Genomic DNA, 22,428 nt, shown 5'->3' on the forward strand with positions numbered 1-22,428 from the left:
GAGAGAGAGAGAGCACATGAGAGGGGGGAGGGTCAGAGGGAGAAGCAGACTCCCTGCCAAGCAGGGAGCCCGATGTGGGACTCGATCCTAGGACTCCGGGATCATGACCTGAGCCGAAGGCAGTCGCTCAACCGACTGAGCCACCCAGGCGCCCAGCTTTTACTTTAGGTCTTAAAACTAAGGTCTTTCAGCCCTTCTCAGTGGTAAATAACTCTTTTGAAATTGCAGCTGTTAAACCTCAAGCATGGTGGTATTTATCAGGCTCCAGGCTCTTAGAATATGGACTGGGAATCTTATGCTCAGAATAGTCGTGTTGAGTCAGGTGGACAAATACTTTGTAAAAGATGCTGCACTGGGCTGGATAGGGTAGGGACTGTGAGCATGGACTCTGAAAGCAGTCAAATTTGAGATCAAATCCCAATTTTGCCATTTGCTAAACCGGAATATTTTAGAGAAGTGAATTCATAAGGTCTCAGTTTCCTGATCCTTAACATTTTATTTATTTACTTATTTAAAGCAAGCGGGAGGAAGGGCAGAGGGAGAATCTCAGGCACTGAGCACAGAGCGTGTCCTGTGGCTCACGACCCTGAGATCATGACCTGAGCTGAAATCAAGAGTCAAATGCTTAACCGACTGAGCCACCTGGGGACCTCTCAGTTTCCTGATCTTTAAAGTGGGAATAAAGAATATCTGGGGCGCCTGGGTGGCTCAGATGGTTAAGCGTCTGCCTTCGGCTCAGGTCATGATCCCAGGGTCCTGGGATCGAGTCCCGCATCGGGCTCCCTGCTCCTTGGGAGCCTGCTTCTCTCTCTCTCTCTCCTCCTCTGTCTCTCATGAATAAATAAATAAAATCTTAAAAAAAAAAAAAGAATATCTGCTTCACATGGGGTTGTTGGTTGAGCACTGGGTAATAGAAGTCATGTAAAGTACGTGGTACAAAAGACATTTATGAAATTTAGGAGGGGAGCTGTAAACCTGGTCACGCTGTGTAGTTGGACTGCTTTTGCATGAATGCTGGTTTTCCTCTTTCTAGCTATTTGCCTTGGGCAAACTGCTCTAATCTTAAATTTTCTCATTTGTAAAGTGAAGTTTCCTGATTACATTCCACTAGGAATATGTGAGTTGTACTCGGTGTGTATCCTCATCAAACCCTGGTATTGTCAGTATTTTTAATTTTAGTTATTCATGGGTATGTAAAATAGTATCTCATTATGGTTTTAATCTTCAGTTCATCGATGACTAATGAGGCTCAGTATCTTTTTATGTGCTTCTTTGCTCTTCACGTATCTTTTTTTTGAAGTATCTGTTTAAGTATTTGCTGCCTCTCTTTTTCTCTTACATTGGGGTCTTTGTCTTATTGAATTGTACAAGTTCTGTATATTCAGGATTCTAGTCCTTTGCCAGATATATAAATGGTAAACATTTTCTTTTGATCTCTGGCATGCCTTTCTATTTTTTTTTAATAATATCTTTTGAGAAGTGGAATGTTTTTGTTTTGATGAAGTTAAGTCCTGTTTATCAGTTTTTTATGGTTATTGCTGCTTATGTTCTATCTGAGAAACCTTTGTCTATTTACTTATTTGGAGAAAGAGCCTGAGCCGGGGAGGGGGTTGCTGGCAGAGGGAGAGAGAGAACCTCAAGCCGGCTCCACACTCAGCTCGGAGCCTAATGTGGGGCTTGATCCCACACCCCTGAGCTCATGACACAACCAAAATCAAGAGTCAGATGCTCAACCGACTGAGACACCCAGGCGCCCCTCCTTTAGCATTTCTTAAGGATAGGTCTGCAAGTGATGAATTCTATTTCTGTTTATCTGAAAATCTGTTTTTCTCCCCTGTTTCTGAAGGCTATGCTGGCTGGATATTGTATTCTGAATTGGTAGTTCTCTGTACCCCATTTAGTATGTAAAGGATATTGTTCTGTTGTCATCTGGCCTCCATTGTTTTTAATAAGTCTTCCTGTACGTTTGTTTTCTCTGGCAGGTTTAAAAAAAATTTTTTTTTTTTTAATTTTCTTCTTAAAGAAAATTTAGATTTTTAGGAGATTGATAATGAACCTTAAGTGTGATTTCCCTTGAATTTATGCCTTTTGGGGTTTGTTGAACTTTTTGATCTTAATTTCTTCTTCTTTTTTTTTAAGATTTTATTTATTTATTTGACAGAGACAGCAAGAGAGGGAACACAAGCAGGGGGAGTGGGAGAGGGAGAAGCAGGCTTCCTGCGGAGCAGAGAGCCCGATGTGGGGCTTGATCCCAGGCCCCTGGGATCATGACCTGAGCCGAAGGCAGACGCTTAAACAACTGAGCCACCCAGGTGCCCCTGATCTTTAATTTATTCTTTTTCTAAAAACTTGGGAAATATTTGGCCATTATATCTTTTAAAATATTATCTCTGGTCCATTCTCACTTTTTCCTCTTTCTTAGATTCTCATTACATGTATATTAGAGCATTTCAAAGTGTCTCATAGTTCCCTCTTTTTGTTTCCCTTAATTTTATTCAGTTTTTTTCTCTCTGTTCTTAAGATCGGCTAGTTTTCTTCTAATCAACCTGAGTGCCTTTTCTGTCATCTTCAAACTGTTACTAAGACCAGCTAGTGCCGTTTTTTCCTTTTTGTACTTTTCAGTTATAGAATGTTTGCTTTGCTCTTTTTTTTTTTTAAGATTTTATTTATTTATTTGACAGAGAGAGAGCACAAGCAGGGAGAGTGGCAGGCAGAAGGAGAGGGATAAGCAGGTTCCCCGCAGAGCAAGGAGCCTGATGTGGGACTCGATTCCAGAACCCCAAGATCATGACCTGAGCTGAAGGCAGTTGCTTAACCAACTGAGTAACCCAGGCGCCCCACTTTGCTCTTTTTTTACAATTTGTGATTTTTCTGCCAAGGATCTGTTTACTCATATTTCTCTTTAATTCTTTGAACATATTTCCTTTCAACTCTTTAACATAAAATTAAAAAAAATTCACTGTCTGGGTCAAACTTTCTTATTATTCTTATTTATATATTTGGAGGATTTGCTTTTTATTAGGCATACTGCTTTCTTTCTTGCTGTGGTTTACATTTTCCTGTTTTTCTTTTTGCATCTCTTAAGACTTAAAATTTATTGGACATTATGAATGCCACATTGCAGGTCTGCATTCTGATCGTCTTTTGAGGAATGTTGCATTTTGCATTAATAGGTCACTTACTGGCTGATCTCTTTCAACCTGGCATAGGCTTGATTTATGCTTTGTTAGCTTACATTTTTGGGAATTCTAAGGTGTTTTTTCCAAGCTTCTCCAGCTTGGTGGGTCTCAACCTTGAATCTCTGTGTCCTTTGTGGGTCCTTATTAGGCCTTGGTAGTAATCTTTTCTAGGATGAGTCTAGAGCAAATCTGTTTTAGAGAAGAGATTCTCAACCTCCGCACTACCGACATTTAGTAGGGCTGTTGGGGGGTGGTGGATGGAGGGGACCCCATGCATTGTGGGATGTTGATCAGCAACTGTGACCTCTACCCACTCGCTGCCAGATGCATCTTTCTAGTTGTAACAACTAGTAATGTCTCCAGACATCGCCAGATGTGCTCTGGGAGGTGGGGGCAAAATTGCCCCAGCTGAGAATCCCTGCTCCAGAGAGCAGTCTTTAATTCTAAGGTATGGTCTTCCTGGTGTCTCAGCTGTATTCCAGCCTTGCTGATCATTTATTAATAAGATTTCTCCAGGGGCGCCTGGGTGGCTCATTCGGTTAAGCATCTGCCTTTGGCTCAGGTCATGATCCCAGGGTCCTGGGATCGAGCCCCGCATTGAGCTCCCTGCTAGGCGGGGAGCCTGCTTCTCCCTCTGCCTCTGCCTCTCTCTCTCTCTCTGACTCTCATGAATAAATAAATAAAACATTTAAAAAAAAAAAAGATTCTCCACTCTGTCTGGGCAAGAACTCCAATGCCCTAACTTGACCTTCCAGGCTCCTGTGTTCTGCTTGCTATTCCATGCACCAGCTCTCTGTTGAGCTTTAGGCTGTGTTGACCTGGGCCTTGGTAGCCTGACCCTCAGCTAAGGCCTTTAGAGCAGCATCCCTTCCCTGCCCCAGGACTTTGGGGACCCTTTCATTCATCCTCGGAAATGCCACTGGCTTGGGCTGACCCCAGCCTCACCTCTGCCTCCTCAGCTCGGGGGGGGGGGGGTGGGTGGGGGCTGCCCTGTGTGGGCTTCATCCAGCTCCCTGCCACAGCTGGAAAATGGTCTGCTGGCTGAGAGCCAAGACAGCAGCAGTGCTGACTGCTGACCTCTTGGGTGTTCCTGCTCCCAGGGATCTGGTCTGCACGGCCTGTTAGCTGGTGCCCAGACACGTAATTTTGCCCAGTTATGTACTTGCTTATGGCAGAGGTGGAGCTGGGGCCCGTCCATTATCAGTAACTTGGCCACAGAGCCGCTCACTGCGTTTAATAGCTGGGTGTTTATGGATCTTGCAGCTGGAGCTGTGTGTACACTACAGGGCAGGGTGAGTATCCGCCAGAGCGTGGACCTGTTTGGCTTTCTTGCCGAAAGCATCAAGTGTGAGCAGGACATATGCTAGGCTGCAGGTCACTAGATTTTGTTATGAGTCATCGTTGTGCTTAATAAAAACCCAGAACCTGGGTGTAATCCCAGACCTCCTCCCTCAGAATTAAGAGAGGCCCTGGAAATCTGTATATTTAATCTGTGCCCCAGGGATTCTTATCATCAGGACGACTGGGGAGCCACCCCGTGGTAGGGACGGTGAAGGGAACCTGGGCAGAGCAGTGGTGGATGTAGAGCCTTCTTGGAAGGCTCCAGGACTTATGCTGAAAACATGACTGAGACTTGATTTTTAGAAATCCATTTAGTTTAATTTGTAAATTTTTATGTTAAGCTGAATATGTTTTTCTTTCTTTGTTATTTTAAGATGTTTCTGTAGGTTTAGAATTTTTGGTCGGTGGCTATTACTTCCCCCCTCTCTTCGAAGGTAATCATTTTGTTTTTTATATTTATTTATTTATTTTAAAAAAGATTTTTAATTAAAAAAATTTTTTTAGGTAACCTCTGTACCCTCTGTGGGACCTGAACTCACAACCCTGGGATTGAGAGTCACATGCTGTACTGATGGAGCCAGTCAGGCGCCCCTCATTTTGTTTTTTAAATTAATAAATTTTTATTCTTATGAGATTTTTTTTTTTATTCATTTGAGAGCGAGAGAGAGAGTGCGTGAGCACAAGCACGAGCAGCGGGGAGACGCAGAGGGAGAGGGAGAAACAGACTCCCTGCTGAGCAGGGTGTCTGAAGCTGGGCTTGATCCCAGGACCCTGAGATCATGACCTGAATCAAAGGCAGATGCTTAACCGACTGAGCCACCCAGGCGCCCCTAAGTTAAGGAATTTTTAATTTTTAATTGTGGTAAAATACACATCACATAAAATTGGCCCCATTTACCATTTTTGAGTGTCCAGCTCAGGGGCCTTAAATACATTCATATCATTGTGCAACCATCACCACTATCCATCTCCAGAACTCTTCATCTTGTAAAGCTGAAACTCTGTCCCCATTAGACCAGTTCCTCATGCCCTTCCCCCAGCCCTTGGCGACCACCCTTCTACTTCCTGTCTCCATGAAACTTCCTGCTTAGGTGCCTCATGTGAGTGGAATCACGCAGGATTTGCCCTTGGGTGCCTGCCTTTTATTTCACTTGGCATAATGTCTTCAAGGTTAACCTCATTTTTTGAATGGGTGTGGGTCCTACGTTTGTTCAGTGTTCATTGAAAACAATGACAGTTCACCCTCATCCTCAACAGTGGTGATGAACTTTCAGTTACTTGTGGAGGAAAAGGAAGGCATTTCAGAGAGGACTCTACCCCTCTCTGGCTCTCTCTGCAGAGCCAGGAGCTGTGGCTGGGTTATGTTTTGAAGTCTTCATCTCCTCTCTCCTCCCTCGGGAACCCATTAGCTGAACCGACCGGGTTATTTTCTTTGTTTGGTATCTCTGTGACTTGACAGCCTTTGGTACCCAGCTGTATTGGTTACACTCCACTCCAGCGAGGAGGAGAGCGTGGGTTTGGGATGATGGCATTTGGTAGAGAGTGTGATGGGTTGCTTTGTGAGAGGGCCTTTTCCTTACTGCTCCGTGCACTTGTTCTTGGTTCCTTTGTATGTGCAGATGATAGGCATTGCTGCTTTTAGTAAGTTTGGTTCTAAAAATGAATGCTGTGAAAATCATGAGTTGGACAGCATCTCATTTTGTCATTTTTTTTTTTCTGTACAGATTGACTTGTTTTCTGAAGGCTTCAAGCATAGTGTTTACAAGGGAATGAGTAATAATACAACTTGTTTTGTGATTTCATGAAAGTGTGCACTATTACTTTAGGTATGCTGTGTATGCAACTCCTTAAGTTCAATACTTTGATAAATATAAAGCATTAGGAAAAAAGGAAATTCACATTTGTAAAACACTCTCATTTTGACAGTAAAATTATGCACAATGGATGAGTTTGTAGAGGGCATATTGCTTCCCTTTTGTAGTCTTGGTATGAAGGAAGGCACATGATGAGTTAAATTTAGAAACTTCTTTATAGACAAAAGAGTTCTAAGTATAGTTGCCCTAAAAGACTTAGCGTGTGGCCTCATGTGTAAATTTTTATGACTAAGCCTGCGGTTTTTGAGAAGATAGTTTATACTCACCTTTTTTGTTTTTTATAATTTTTAGAAACAGAAAAACATATTAAAAGATATTTTTAAAAGTTGGTGATAGTTTTATTTCTTCTATTGGAGATGTACTTCATCTTTATTTTCTCATTAAGATAGTCTCTCCCCTAACCCTGAAGTACGTGTTTATAACCATGTGTGTGTGTGTGTGTGTTTGCTCGCTCTCCTTTCTCTCCTTGTCATTGGGTTTTTCTCGCTCACTGTATTGTTACTTCTTCCAGCTGCCCCACCAGCTCACCTTTGCTACAATTGTTCTGTGTTGTTCCTCTCTCTCTTCCCCTCTCTTGTGTGGGAGACCAGTCACATGGGGCTTCTCCCCTAATGGTGATGGAGGGGCCTGGGTTGGGGGGCGTCTTTCATTATTTGGGGATGTGACCTCACTTTGAACATAACTGCCATCATATAGCCTTACACATTCAGGGACTCATGGCTGTTAGACATGATGGGGTCAGGAAATGTGGAGGCAGTCTGACCTCAGAGCAGATATCACAGGCCCCCCAGGTGGTTCTTGGGGTCCACACCGTGGCCCTTTTGCTCAGAACGTGTTAAGTCTGTATGTGTCTTTCTGGCCTCTTGACTCCAATAGATCGTAGTGGTATAATGAAAAAGGAAATGTGGCCGATGAACTTAAAAGGAAGCTAATGGTAGCCCCAGAAGGGAAATGCCAAAGCTTGCCGAGAGCTTTCTGTGCAGGTGTGCTGGTCTGTGGGCCAATCATGGAAAACCAGGCTCCCTCCCACAAGGCAGTAGAGGTATCAGGTTATAGAGAGGTTGTTAATTTTGTATGCACTTTGGTTTTCATTTCCTTGAATCTCTTTTCTTCTACAGAACCATAGAGGGACTCTGATTAATTTTATGGGGTTGTCACCCATTAAATTCATGGGGAAGGAGGAGGTTAGGTTGTCCCTGTGTCCTCCCCTCAAAAATGAAGTTTAATGGCTTTAGATTATGCAGTCATGAAAGACGATGTGGCAGCATTACTAAGCAACTCTGGGCAACAATATTGGAAAAATACAGGCAATTTTCTGCTTCAGGTGAGCTAAACATACTCTTCCTACTAGCCTGTTAAGTAATACCCAGTGTACCTGGAAACCACATTATCTGACAGACTCAGCTCTGGGGTAGGGCCAAGAACCAGGAAGGAAACCAAAAAAGCCAAATACATGATAAAGGCACTTGGTTTTTTGTTCTGAAAATCTTTTAGGTTCCTGCTCGGAACCTACTTGGTGTGATTTTACTTAAAATATTATGAAGCCATCCTAGTTTGGAAACCCTAGTAGGTTCTGGTGAGAGGGATAACTTGATAGTAAGGGACGGGATGGATGCAGAACTCCAAAGCCATGGCCATTTGGGGCGGTGTGTGGGAGCAGTGTCCTCCACACACCGAGGGTCCTTGACATTGGGTATGAAGCGCGTCAGTGATGAGGAATCCGCATCATGAAGATGGTGAAACATGGTTTCTGTTTCTAAGGACTATTAGAGAAGTGATATTTATGGGTCCATACTTGGGTCTTGTGTTTCACTTGTACTGATTAAAATAGTAGAGACAAAAGAAATAGTATATTTTTCAAATGAATGACAAATAATACTTATTTTTTAAAAAATTGATTAAAATCATTGTTGTGGTCCAGATTATAGAGTTGTCTTATAACCCCAGATGTATTTTCGTGCCCACCCAGAGAAGGAACCAACTCTGAACGGATGCCTGCTCTGATGGAGTTTGCATTCCACAGTTGGCAATGTTGTTTTTAATGGCTGTATAGATTCCAGTATAACCAGTAATTAGATATTTCGATTATTTTCCAGTTTCTTATATTAATAGGTGTCAGTGCAGTGAACATGACCAAAATGAAACCTTTGGAGACATCCTTAATTTCTCAGGGTATATACATATCAAGGCTTTTTTTTTTTTTTAATGATTTTACTTATTTATTTTAGAGAGAGAGCAGGGGGAGAGGGAGAGAGCTCTCAAGCGGACTCCATGCTCAGCGTGGAGCTGGACACAGGGCTCCATCTCATGACCCTGAGATCATGACCTGAGCTGAAACCAAGAGTCAGCCACTCAACCGACTGCGCCACCTAGGCGCCCCTCAAGGCTTTTGAATGCTAGATTTCCTCCCAAAGAGTTGGTAACTATTTACAGTCTCTTTGGGAAAATGAGATGACCCCCCACCCTTGCCAAGATTGGATGTTACAACTTTTTGTCCTTGCTACTTTCACCAGTTTCTAGATGAAGAAGAATGCTTTGTCGTTATTTTAACTTACGTTTCTGAGTAATAATGAATTTGAATATTTGAAAATTTTCATTAATCATTTGTGTTTACCTCAGTGAGTTTCCTGCATCTGTTATTTGCCATTCTTTTTAAAATTGGTAGAATTTTATAATTCTTCGTGATACTTAAACGCTCTTGATTTAGTAAAGATACTAATCCTGGGTCTGGCATATATAGTGCAAATAATTGATTCCAGTTTCTTTTGTTTGTTTTTTATTGCTCTCATGGTGGAACCATTGTGCTCTCACAAGGAAAACAAATTTAACCAAACAGTATCCTTTTATACCCTGTCAACCTAAGGAAATGTGAAACCAAAACATTGGCAGGATGGTGATGCATTAATTTGTACATTGTTTTTCTCTATACCCAACATGAACTATTTTTCAACTATAACATATATAATTTATTAGAACTACACTTTAATTTTCTATAATAATGAAGAGTGGTAATTTTGCTTCACTAAAAGAAAAAATACCGACTGTTCTCTGTCAGGCGTGAATATGTTCAGCTTATTTTCTCAGCTGCAAAATAGGAGTAATTCTTGCTTTGTAAGGTTGTTTCCTATTCAGTTGTTTGGGTTGTAGTAGGTGCTCAATAAAGATCAGCTGTTTTTGTGATTATGCTGATGTAAATGAATATGACAGGCCCTGTGCACTCAAATCAGCTGATAGGTCCTGGGGGCAACAGACATATAATTGATTTTATTAGAGGCTCTTCTGTAGGTGTGAACAGTGATTGTGTATGTGTGTGTGTTTCTGTTTCTTTGGTCTTAGTCTTAGGTGGAATCTTAGATCATCAATTTTATACCTACCTTTCTTTTTAATGTCAAACATTTAAAGCCAGAAGTTTCCTCTAAGACTTGCTTACCTGTATCCTACAAATTGTGATATGGTATATTTTTATTTATTTGAAAATATTTCTGATTTATCTTAGGAGGTCTTCTTTGCCACATGGCTATATAGAAGTATGTATTTATTTATTTAAGATTTTAGTCGTTTATTTGACAGAGACACAGCAAGAGAGGGAACACAAACGGGGAGTAGGAGAGGGAGAAGCAGGCTTCCCGCGGAGCAGGGAGCCCGATGCGGGGCTCGATCCCAGGACCCCAGGATCATGACCTGAGCCAAAGGCAGACGCTTAATGACTGAGCCACCCAGGCACCCCTCTTTTATAATTCCTTAAGGTTTAGTTTGGTGATAAATTCTCAGACTTTGTGTATCTGAAGGTGTCTTAATTTCACCATTGTCATTTGAACTAATTTCTGCTGGCTATAGAATTCAATTATTCTTTCCTTTCTCTTCGCTCTCGGTAGGTGTTCCACTGTCTTGTTTCCATTGTTTCTGATGTCACCCATCAGTTGTATTGTTCCTCTGTGTGTAATGTGTTTTTCTTGGCTGCTTTCAAGACTTTCTCTTACTTTCTGGTTTTCAGCAGTTTGACTCTGATGTGCCTTGGAAAAGTCTGTTTTGATACTTCTTGGTGTTTGCTAAGATGCTTCAGTATGTAAATTAATATTTTCTACCAACCTTGGAAAAATTTCAGCCTTTATTTCTTCAAATATTTTTTCTTTCCTATTTTGTAGTCGTCTTCTAGGAATCCAGTTTCATGTATGTTTCATTCCTGGATATTGTCCCACTGAACCCTTATGCTTTTTTTCCCCCTTCAATTTCTCTCTCTCTTTTCTATTCTTCAAATTGTAATTTAAAAGAGTTGATGAATCTGGGAACAGATTAATGGAAGTTTTCTGCTACTGATATTACCTAGTGAATTTTTCATATTGTACTTTTCAGCTCTAAAATTTCCATTTGGTTCCTTTTGATAGTGTTCATTGCTCTCCTAAAAATTACCCATTCTAGTTCACTTATTATAACTGTATCTTCCTTAACTCCTTGGACATATTTATAATAATTGTTTTATAGTTCTTATCTACTAATTTCAAAAAGTGGATCATCTCAGGGTCTACTTCTATTGCCTGTATTCTTTGTCTTTGATCATGGGTCATAATTTCTTCTTTGTATGTTTAATAATTGTTATGTTGGATGTTATGAGAGGTAATATTATAGGGGGCTTTGACTAAAGCGTATTGAGTTTTGTGCTTATAAGCAGTTACTGGCAGGATTGGATCCATCTATCAACCTGTGTAATGACCTACCTTCCTACTTTATGTGTCTGTGTATCTTATCTATGGCAGATATTTCCATTTTAAACTGTCCAAGTTCATGGCTCTTACTCTAGAGTATGATCTTTATTACTAAGGCATGATCCTCCTGGTGTCTAAGTGGAGTGTCTGAGGTGCCTGTGAAGATCTATTTATTCTGGATGGGCAGAAACTCCATGTCGCTCGTCTGACCTTTGGAGTCTCTCTTGAGCCCACAGCTGTGGCTAAACCCCTTTGCTAACTCCCTACAAAAACTTTTGGTTCCTACCCTTCTGCCACTCTGGCTTGCAAATTCTGGACACTTCTGCAACTTGGAACAGGTAGCTCTTCCTCCTTGGCTCAGTGAAACTGCTGTTCTACTTGGGCAGAAAATGCCGCCGGGCAGAAAGCCGGTCGGGTTACGGGGCGCTGCTCTGGTATTTCCCTTCTCTGAAGGCTCCCAGTCCTGTGCCGCCTGTGGGCCATTGCCTGAAACAGCTGCTTTGTATGTTCTGTCCAGTTTTATAGTTTTACAATTGAGGGCGAGTTCAGGGCCGACCATTCTTTCATGGTTGGAAGCAGAAGGCTGACAGTTTGCTTGTAAGCTCTATCTTCCTCATTAATAACATTAATGACACTCCACTATTCTTTGTGGCCTAGCTAGAGCATGACTGATTTTCTTTTGACAGATGATTCATTTCTGTGTTGGCTGCCATTAACTTATGTGAGCGTTTCTTCCAGAGTCCGTCTTTCGTCCATCACTGCACTCAGCCTCAGGCATAACCGAATGACGAGGAGTCCTGATGGTCCACCGAGAGGAGCTTTGTCTTTTGCACAAATTGTCATCCTTGCACCATCTCACCCTCTGGTTCTCATTGTCAGCAGCAGTGACCGTCTGTGAATGACGATTCCAGCTGGGTGCAGTTGTCTTGAGGTTTTTTTTTTCGAAAATGATCAGTTTTAGAATCAGTTTTGTGTGCCATTCTGTCTTATTTTCATTGTTACAATTGGTTGTCAGATATCTACTTCTGTCATTTTTTTTTCTACATGAGGGATTCATGTATATTTGTATGTAAAATTGGCTTTAAAAATATTTTCAAAATAGCTTTCAGTAATGAAGGCACGCTGAGGTTTCTTTCTTTCCTAGAGGGGCATTTCTTTCTTTTTTTCTCCCTAGTGGGGAGAGGGTTGTATTTTTTTTGTGACCGATTTATTTACATTTGTGTAGCACTTCATAACTTTTCAAAGTGTTTTCATGTACATCTGGCCCTTCTTTTCCCTTCACACAATCCTAGCACACGGTCTTGTTACCTCTTGCCTGGACTATGTCACGAGGTGTCCCTCATCCCCCCTTCTTCTGAGCATCTCCTGGCCAGTCACTTCTACAGTTCAATCTTCCTCAAGTTGAGTTTCTCGCTCAAATGTAAAAAGACGTTAACTGTTCCATTTTGTTTTCCAGACACTAGCTGCTTTCCATTCTACCTTTCTAGCCGGATTTCAGGTATCCGCTACTCAGCTGCTTCTACATTTCCCTTCCCTGGCTCTGCATGCTGTTCCTTCCGGCCACAGTGCTCTTCCTTTCTCCCCGTAGGGTTTCTCCTCTTCATCATGCAGGATCTGTCCTGCCCACAGCGGCACTCAGTGGAAACCGTCCCCAGCTCCCTTTGCCGCTGTCCCCACTGTCCGGGTCCCACTTGAGTTACAGGTGCTTGTCCTTCTCTTGCTCCATCTGTGAACGGGAAACACCACTCATCAGTCACCTGGTGTCCTCCACATGGTGGATAACAAGTGTCTCACTCCTAGGAACCCCGTGCTCTGTCTAGACAGCGTCTCGGGTTATTTCCATTCACACAAGGAAACTTCAGACCCAGAGTTTTCTCGTGACGTCACACGCAGAACTAATGACTGACTCCAGATGTGTAGTCCATCCCCTAGCTTTTGTCCTTAGACGGCCTCTCCCCTCTCAGAATGTGGCTCAAAATTACTTCATTTGACTCCCAAGCATACATCCTTTTATACTTTGGGCACGCCCACATTCATCACAAAATGGGGTGAGAGAGTTGGCTTGTACCTCCCATTGCTCCCTTTGTTCCTTGTGGGACGTGGCTGCCACCACATGGAGGAGTGGAAGACCGAACCCAGGTCCCCAGAGCCCTGCTCTCACAGGTCACCCTGCTCGCCTGACATCACACAAGGCCCCGTCAAAGCACACTCCACTTTGCTGCTTTCCTAGTGGGGCCTGATATCCCTGTAGGAATGTGATTCTCCGTTCCCCTCTTCTGTTTCAGGCGCTTCGCCTCAGTAACATGGCCATGGGGAAGACCACCACCGGCCAGATCGTCAATCTGCTGTCCAATGACGTGAACAAGTTTGACCAGGTCAGCTGCCTCCGGGGGAGCCTTTGCGCTCCTGCCCCCTTACTTGGTTTAACGTCTTGGAATTCCACGTGCCGGTTTTTGGTTTAGGCCAGACTTCTGTTGAGGACATAAGATGAGGATACTTTATTTTTTTATTTTTAAAAGATTTTATATATTTATTTGACAGAGAGAGGAGAGAGCGAGCACAGGTAGGCAAAGTGGCAGGCAGAGGGAGAAGCAAGCTTCCCGCGGAGCAGGGAGCCCGACGAGGGGCTGGATCCCAGGACCCTGAGATCGTGACCTGAGCCGAAGGCAGACAGACGCTTAACCCACTGAGCCGCCCAGGCGCCCTGAGATGAGGATACTTCTTTTTAATCCAATTCTCATTTCTTCCGTGTGCAACTCAGATATAATAATATGTGTTGTCCGGCAGAGAAGAGTTTTGTTTTCCAGATGCATCTACAGCATACTTGTTATACATAAGCACACAGCAGTGTTCTTGCCCAGCCTGGTGAAATGTCCCATAGTCCTTCAGGAGTGGCCCTTCTGAGCACACTGTGTTGATATTGCTGGCCGAATTCTTTCTCCTTCTCTGTATGATGACCTCCTGGTGGGCAGGGATTATTCTGTGCCCTGTAGAGTGCCTGCTATGTAGGAAGCGCCCTCCCCTCAAAAGATTTTATTTATTTATTTATTTATTTATTTATTTAGTTAGTTAGTTAGTTTAGAGAGCGTGTGTGAGCATGGGGAGAGGCAGAACGACAGGGAGAGAGAATCTCAAGCAGACTCCCTGCTGAGCGCAGAGCCCAACGTCGGGCTCCATCTTATGCCCCTGAGATCATGACGTGAACCAAAATCAAGAGTCAGATGCTTATCCACCTGAGCCACTCGTGTGCCCCATTTAAAAAAAAAAAATTATTTATTTATTTATTAGCAAGAGAGAATGAGAGAGAGCACGAGTGAGAGAGAGCACAGAGAATGAGCAGGGGGGGAGGAGCAGAGGGAGAGGGAGAAGCAGACTGCGCTGAGTGTAGAGCCTGATGCGGGGCTCGATCCCTCGACCCTGAGATCATGACCTGAGCTGAAACAGAGTCAGACACTCAACCAACTGAGCCACCCAGGTGCCCCAGGAAGCCTTTGATAAAAAAAATTCCAAATGGGTAATCCCCAGCCAGAAACAAGCTATTCTTTTCTACCCTACCACAGTCCATTTACACTTACCTTGTGAATATACCTTCCTATCCAGGGCATTGTAGTTGCTGGTTTGAGCTGTACTGCTCTAGACTACTTTTTTTCCAATTATTCATTCATCAGACATGAACTAGGGTTCCTGTTTAGTTTCAGGGATGAATAAGACTTAGTTTCCTCCCTGGAGAAACCACACACACACACATACACAGGTAATTGCTAGAGAGTATGGCAGGTTCCATAATACAGGCTTTTGTGAGGTACCAGGGAGCCCAGGGGAGGAAGTTTGGGGGAACCCTGAGCCCATGCGTGGGGCAGACAGAATTGAGATCTTCCTTCGGATGCTGTAGTCTAGTCAGGTTCCTTGGATGTCCCTGAAGCCTGCTCTGCGGTGTTCTGGAATAGCTTCGTCTGGGGTGGATATGTGGATTTTTGCTTTAGTAGGTTTAAAACCCACTGTGATCATTTCTGTGTAGGTTCCCGTCTGTTTTTTCAGAGTTGATTGTTTTCTCTACTGGGTCCTTACTGGGTTTGTGTTCCTGTTGCCCTAAGAAAGCATTGCCTTTTTTCTTTTAAGGTGACAATATTCTTGCACTTTCTGTGGGCAGGGCCACTGCAGGCGATCGCAGTGACTGCCTTGCTCTGGATGGAAATAGGAATATCCTGTCTTGCTGGGATCGCGGTTCTAATTATCCTTCTGCCCTTGCAAAGCTGCCTCGGGAAGCTGTTTTCATCATTCCGGTAAGAGAATCACTGGTTTAAAAAGTAGGTGATATGTATTTGTTAATATCCATGGTCTGCCCCATGCTTCTGTTCAAAAACAAAACGTCTTCTGTGATCTCTTCTTTCTGTTGATTGTCGGCTGCCCCGGCTTAGCCAGTGGAGGCTCCAGCCTTAAGCTCAGGGCCAGTCTTGAAGCTGGAGAGGCGAAGGCATCCGCTGGCTCCTCCCGGCTGGCTTTTCGGGCACTGTACCTCATAAGTAGTGTCTTCAAGCAGAATTTACATATGATGAAGTTATTTAAACACGTATTGAATAATAGTACAATTTAAATATCCATTTCGAGGCCCGGGTCTGGCTGTGTGTATTGTTTGTTTGTTTTAGATTTTAGTTTATTTATTTGACAGAAGGAACACAAGCAGGGGGAGTGGGAGAGGGAGAAGCAGGCTTCCCGTTGAGCAGGGAGCCCGATGTGGGGCTCGATCCCAGGACCCTGGGATCATGACCTGAGCCGAAGACAGACGCTTAACTGACTGAGCCACCCAGGCGCCCCTGGCTCTGTGTATTTTTATGATACTTGTGTTAGAACCATTTTCAGGTGTGCAGGTGTGTGTCTTGTTTTTAATTCAGTGTGTCCATTAAATTACAAGCTCCCCAAGGGCAAGGTCACCCTCGATTGTGTCTTTATATGTCCCATAGTCCTAGCAGCGTATGTGGTAGAGGAGTTGATGGTTCCAGAGGGTTAGAAGTGGGTCACTGTGAAGGTTGTCAGGTGCGTGATGATACGCTGTTTGAAGCGCATCCAGTTTTCTCTGATGTGTCTTTACTCGTGGTGTTTTCTCACTTTGGAAATGGCTTTGCTGTCTTTGCCATGGAGAAATGTTCTGTGTCCTTGGGGTCCCGTTCCAGTGCTACCAGAACTCTGAAGCTTCTCTTGCTCTCTCCTCTGCCCAGTAGAATTAACAGCCCTTTCTTTTCTGCCCCCCAGCACTTTGTTCCCACCTTATTATACCACAGCCAACCGTATTATGGTTCAATTCCAGGGCCTTTCTGCCTTCCTTACCCAACCATGACCTCCTGGAGCAGACGGTTTGTATCTGCCTCTCTTTCATGCCTTCCTTAGCCCCTATTGCAAGTTCTCCAAATTACTTCTTGAATTGGGATGGATTGTTGACTTCCTAATTGAAGTCTTTTTCCATTTGTGTTTTGAGTAGGAGCTGCCTGTGTTGTCTGAGCAAAGGTGCTGCCGTAGGGAATCATTTGATCCCTGGTTCTTGGGCTATGCCTGTGGCTGAGAAAGGAAGTGGGGCGGTGGCTCATCTCCCATGTCTGTCCCCTTAGGAGTAAGACCGCAGCCTTCACAGACGTCAGGATCAGGACCATGAATGAAGTTATAACTGGCATAAGAATAATAAAAATGTATGCTTGGGAAAAGTCATTTGCAGACCTTATCACCTACTTGAGAAGGTAAGATGCCGTGTATATCACAGCCTGTTTTTGTACTTTTCTGTCTCCTGCCTTCACTGAAATATTTGAGGTGTCTTCGGACGTTGAAAGTTTAGAATGTGGACTAAAACACTGTCCACCCCGCCTCGCGCTGTACACCGTATTAACCCGCCTTTCCATTTACTGTCTTCTTAAAGGAGAGAGAGTGTATGTGCTTCTACTACTACAAAAATAAAACTCCAGATGTTTCTTAATACCCTGAATCCCAAACAAGCAGTGCTGGTAGTATTTGCAAGTAGGACATTTACACGGAAACTATAATTTATGTTAACGCAGAACAAATAGGAAGATTGTAGAGATTGGGCCAAACTGTATACATCAGTATTATTCATGCCAAACAGAGAAGCAGAGCCACGGAAATGCTGTTCCGCTTTGTTTCACTTTATGTTTGTGGAATTGTTTTCAGTCTTTGATTTAAGTATTTGGTGCGTTTGGCCCTCGTGCGCACAGTATTTCTGTGTCAGCACCGCCCCTCTGCTCACCACTGCATCTGCTTTGTAGCTGCATCTTCCTCTCCTTCGGTTGCACTCAGCTGCCTTCTTAGGCCCCCAGCAAGCCCACCTAACCTAGCTCAAAGCCCCCAGCCCCAGGTTCCACTGCTCTGAGTGAGACTCCTCTTCTCCGTGGGCCCATGGGGCCTCTTGCGAGCCGTTTCCGTCTCATGCACATATTTTAGGTTGCTTTTTCCTTCTCCCATGAGTTTATGAGCTCCTAGAGGAGACAGGCTGTGTGTCTGTCTGCCATCAGCAAGGAGCCCAGCACAGGACTTGTACTGACGCACGTCTGTTGACTGAATGTTCATATGCTGTTGGATTGACCCAGGATGTTAACGTGCGACATGAAGCCTCCATTTAGTTCAGATGAGCGAAGTGGTTATGAGTGTGTGGTCCTTGTGTTGGGGTTGGCCCCGGGCTGTGTGCTGTAGGATATTTCCATAATGTGAGGAAAGATTTGTCTTAATCCATGTCCCTCCCTGGAAAGGGGCCACATGCAAAAGGCACTTGAATTCACGACTTGGATGTTGATGCTTCCTTTGTAAACCTGTATCCTCCTCTCTTTTCCAGGAAGGAAATTTCCAAGATTCTGAGCAGTTCCTACCTCAGAGGAATGAATTTGGCATCGTTTTTCATTGCAAGCAAAATCATCATTTTTGTGACTTTCACCACCTATGTGCTTCTTGGCAACGTGATCACAGCCAGCCATGTGTTTGTGGCAGTGTCGCTGTATGGGGCTGTGCGGTTGACCGTCACCCTCTTCTTCCCCGCGGCCATTGAGAAGGTGTCCGAGGCAGTCATCAGCATCCAAAGAATCAAGGTCTGGTGACAACCTTTTTATCTATTTTTTTTTTTTTTTATTGGTTTAAAGATTTTTATTTACTCATTTGAGAGAGAGAGCGAGAGAGAGAGAGCATGAACGGGGTGAGGGGCATAGGGAAAAGCAGACTCCCCATCGAGCAGGGAGCCCGATGCGGGGCCCGATCCCAGGACCCCGGGATCCTGACCTGAGCTGAAGGCAGACGCTTAACGACTGAGCCACCCAGGCGCTCCAACAAACAACCTTTTGAAGTTGTAGGTGGATTTGAAGCAAAAGGCCTGTTTTGATTTGGTGTCATGTTGTGGTTAGGTGAGGTTTAACTTTCTCAGCATCAAAGCCAGCAGTCATTCCAGAATGATGTCTGTATTCCCCTCCCTGTCGTCTTAGGTAGAGTGCACTACAGATAGTCGCTGCTCATGTATGGGCGGCAAGATAAACAGCAGTGGCCCAGGGCTGTGGGGTATCGGTGATAGCTGCAGGGTGATTACGTCTACAGCAGGAGAAAATTCACAAGCAGATTTCATCCCTTGAATGACTAGGTAGCGACTGGTAGTCTGGGGAGGCGGGTGGGGGGTGGGGCAGGGAGGAGGATTCCTCTCTGGGCTGAGAAGGAAAGACCTTGCAGAAGGGCCCTGCTCCGTGGGCAGGGAGAGTGGCCTCAGCCTCGAGCGCTTCTCCCTGATGAAAGGTGGGTTCCTTCCTCCATAGATGCCTGGCTTGTGGTTTCTGATATGCCTGTGGGTCTCCTTTCACTTTCTGCCTGTCTCAGCCCATTTCTGGGAAGGTCCTCCAAATTTCTTTTTTTTCCCCGTCCACCATACCCACTACCTCCTTTTCCAAATTAGCTGTCCCTACATTGCTCAGGGCAAATAACTTACATCACCAAGATGCAGCCCCACACATGGTAGGTGCTCAAGTATTTGTGTGTTTATAAAGAGGTCCAAAATGAAGATAAATTGGCCCTGTGAGGGGGCCAGGGCGTGAACTTGAGTGCCTGGGCTTTGCAAATAAATCTGGTTTTCCTGCTCCTCCACAGCGCTGGATGTGTAGTAAGACAGCTCTCGTGAGCTTGATGGCTCTGGGCTTGACTTTTTTTCTCTTTCTCTTTTTTTCTTTTCTTTTCTTCTCTTTCCTTTCCTTTCTTTTTTTTTTTTTAATAGTTTTTTTCATAAAAGCTGAGATTTTTCTTATGACAAAGTTTCTATCCTGTAAAAAAATATTACCCAGGAGAGAGCTCAGTCTTATGGGGTCAGTTCTGATCCCCAAGTTTATCAATATTCTTTCCGACAGGGGCTTCCAGCAACTTTTAAGTGGTGACCCATGCATTTCAATAAAATTTCTTTATCTTATTAAAGATTTTTAAAAAAATTTATTTATTTGGGAGAGGGAGAAGCAGACTCTCCTCTGAGCGGGGAGCCCAATGCAGGACTCGGTCCCAGGACCCTGGGATCATGACCTGAGCCAAAGACAGACGCTTAACCAACTGAGCCACCCAGGCGCCCCTCATTAACATTTCTTTTATGTAGCTTTTGCGTCTTGAAAGAGCACATCTGGGAGCATACTTTGGCCGTAGCGATGTTCTAAGTGTACAGAGAACTTTTCTGGATTCCAGCTTCCGATGTAAGTTTTCCTGGAATTTTGCGATTGTCACCACTGCAGCCAGTGCTTACTGTGGTCCAGGCACATGATGTCCTTTCATCCTGACCACAACACAGAAGCATGAGTGTCCCCACTTGACAGGTAGGAAAGCGTTCCTGCAGGAGGGGGGCCAGCGTGCCCCCCCCGCACACAGCTCATCAGTGATGCACGGGGTTTTTACCAGACCCTGCTTTCTTACCAGTCGTTATGTTGCCTACATTGCTCTCCTAGTACCATGTTGTGCACATCATGGGCAGCAGATAAATACTGGATTGACCGAAGCAAAAGTTACAGGAAAGGGCTGGGACCAGCAGAGGTGCAGGGTGGTCCAGCTTGTACTAGAAACTAGAGAAACGCAGTGAGGAAGCAGACTGGATGGGCATTCCTGGGACAGCAGGCCTTGAGGGGTTCCTGGCCCAGGGGATCTGGGTATTTATCTGCGTCTCCCCTGTTCTGTGTGTGCATCTGTGTATCTCAGACCAGCCCAGCTGGACTTGGTGGATCTTACTGGGGCACAGTCAGTGTAGACTCTGCTGGCCTGGCTTCTGGGCCTGGCTTCTGGGCTTGGCTCTTGGGCCTTGTAGATAGTTAGAAACACCAGTCTTACTTGGTCAGCAACATTAGTTTGGCCATCATGAAATAAAGGAAGATTAACACCACGCAGCTTTAAAGTGTACCTCCAGTCGGAGGGCAGTCTGGAGATAGAATTCTCTTCTTTTGAGGTCAGTCTTTTCTTTCCTCTTTAGGACTTCAACTGATTGGGTGAGGCCCACCCACCAATATGGAAGATAATCTGCTTTATTTAAAGTGCACTGATTTAAATGGTAATCTCATCTAAAAACTACTCTCACTATAGCATCCAGATGTGTTTGTGCAGAGGAGTGGTGGGAAGGGTGTGGTTAGTGTGGGAAACTGCTTCAGGGTGGTGTTGATGTAATTATCGAAGTATCTTATTTTCTTTTAGATCTAAGACTCTTTTTCAGCCCGTAGGGTTTCTATAAACTTTTAAGAAATTTCGATCTCGAGTGCATCAGAATCACCTGGAGTGTTTATTAGAACTAAATTATCACACGTTGGAGATTCTGATTCCCCAGGTCATGCAGAGCCCAAGGTATCTATGTCTTAGGCAAGTGTATCTGAAAATATGCCTCGTGTGGAGACCATTGCCCCACCTGTGGAAGAAAGCACACAAAGCCAGGATGTGCTTAGCCAATATAAAAGATGTCAGGATCACGTTAAGACTAAAATCAGTTGAGGGGTGCCTTGTTGGTTCATTCGGTGAAGCGTCTGCCTTCAGCTCAGGTCATGATCCCAGGGTTCTGCGATCCAGCCCTGCGTCAGGGTCCCTGCTCAGCTGGGAACCTGCTTCTTCCTTTCCCTCCCGCTGCTTGTGCTCTCTCCCTCTCTCTGTCTGTCAGATAAATAAATAAAATCTTAAAAAAAAGAAAAAGACTAAAATCCGTTGAGGAGAAACTAACAGCTGTCTTGGTTTATGCTGGACTGTTGGAGGGCACATTTGGAATTCATTCAGTCACTCCACAAAATAACTGAGCACCTACCTTAAGCCTGGGGCTGTGCTAGATGCATATATAGGATGGTAATGCACAGAAGTCCTTCCTGCTTGGAATTTATGTATCATCAAGTGAGGGTTGATAAATACTGAAACAATGATACTTGTGGTTAATATGCGTTTTGTGTCATTAGTCCTTGAAAGGGAGTCTGAGGTGCTCTGAGGTGCTTTGCAGACACACTGGTGTAATTTTGGAGGTAAGTTTCCTGGCAAGGCTGAAGGAGTGACCCTGAGAGTTACATGTTGGGGGTGTTAGGAGGGGGTGGGGAAGAAGAGGGATTTGTGAGAGGTAGGAGGCTGATACTTTGCATTTTTGTGGGGATAGTTTTGTGGCAAAAGCTCTTAAAAAGCGCTTGGTACGCTAAAAGGAGATCCATGAATTTGAGGAACCAGAAATGTCTGAGGCTGCAGAATAGAGAGTGCTGGAGGCCTGAGCAGGAGATGCAGCACCCTACAGACAACTTGAAGGTGTTTTGCTTTCTCAGAGCTCACTCTGGCTGTAGCCTGTGGACTGGATCAGAGGAGGTGGGGGTGGTTACCCAGGGCAGAGCTGGAAGATGCAGTCCAGGAACGGAATGACGTGGTTTGGATTAGGCTGGAATAGACCGGGGCCAGATTTGAGAGCCACTCAGGAGGACGTCTTGACTTCAGGTTCCTGATAGAGGTGATAGGCACTGAACAGAATGAACTGATCCAGTGTTCACTCTTCTTCCTATCCGTGCCTCTCACTTAGATGTGTTCATGTGCAGTTAGAGATAAAAATGGCAAGCAGGAGAGGAAGAAAAGATGCGCAGGTGAGGACTAGGTGAGGTCTGACTGTAGGGTCAGAAGCTTGGTGGGCACACAGGGGCTGTGACAATGTCTCTTGCAGGCTGGACGCAGTAGGTTGGGCAGGCCATCCAGCATGATTTCCAGGAAGATTGCATTTGGGAGTTGTAGGACGTAAATCCAACAGACCTTTCCCCCTTCAAGATGGTGCTATATGGTCTACAACCCTGGCGGGAAGCCTCGAGTAGGCTGTATAGTGTAGTATCTTCTTTT

The 22,428-nt window shown here is 44.4% G+C and overlaps 1 protein-coding gene across 3 annotated transcripts in view; it reads left to right on the top strand.

The window, feature by feature from the left end:
• ABCC4 (ATP binding cassette subfamily C member 4) overlaps positions 1 to 22,428 on the top strand; it is a 247,992-nt gene that overhangs the window by 61,794 nt on the left and 163,770 nt on the right. For all 3 annotated transcript variants that reach the window (XM_027590484.2, XM_027590486.2, XM_027590485.2), the window contains 4 exons: positions 13,383 to 13,472; positions 15,217 to 15,380; positions 16,701 to 16,826; positions 17,930 to 18,179. In XM_027590484.2, the coding sequence (XP_027446285.1) occupies positions 13,383 to 13,472; positions 15,217 to 15,380; positions 16,701 to 16,826; positions 17,930 to 18,179 (630 nt within the window). The remainder of the gene's footprint in view (positions 1 to 13,382; positions 13,473 to 15,216; positions 15,381 to 16,700; positions 16,827 to 17,929; positions 18,180 to 22,428) is intronic.

Source organism: Zalophus californianus, chromosome 3, assembly GCF_009762305.2.
Source record: "Zalophus californianus isolate mZalCal1 chromosome 3, mZalCal1.pri.v2, whole genome shotgun sequence".
NCBI lineage: Eukaryota > Metazoa > Chordata > Mammalia > Carnivora > Otariidae > Zalophus > Zalophus californianus.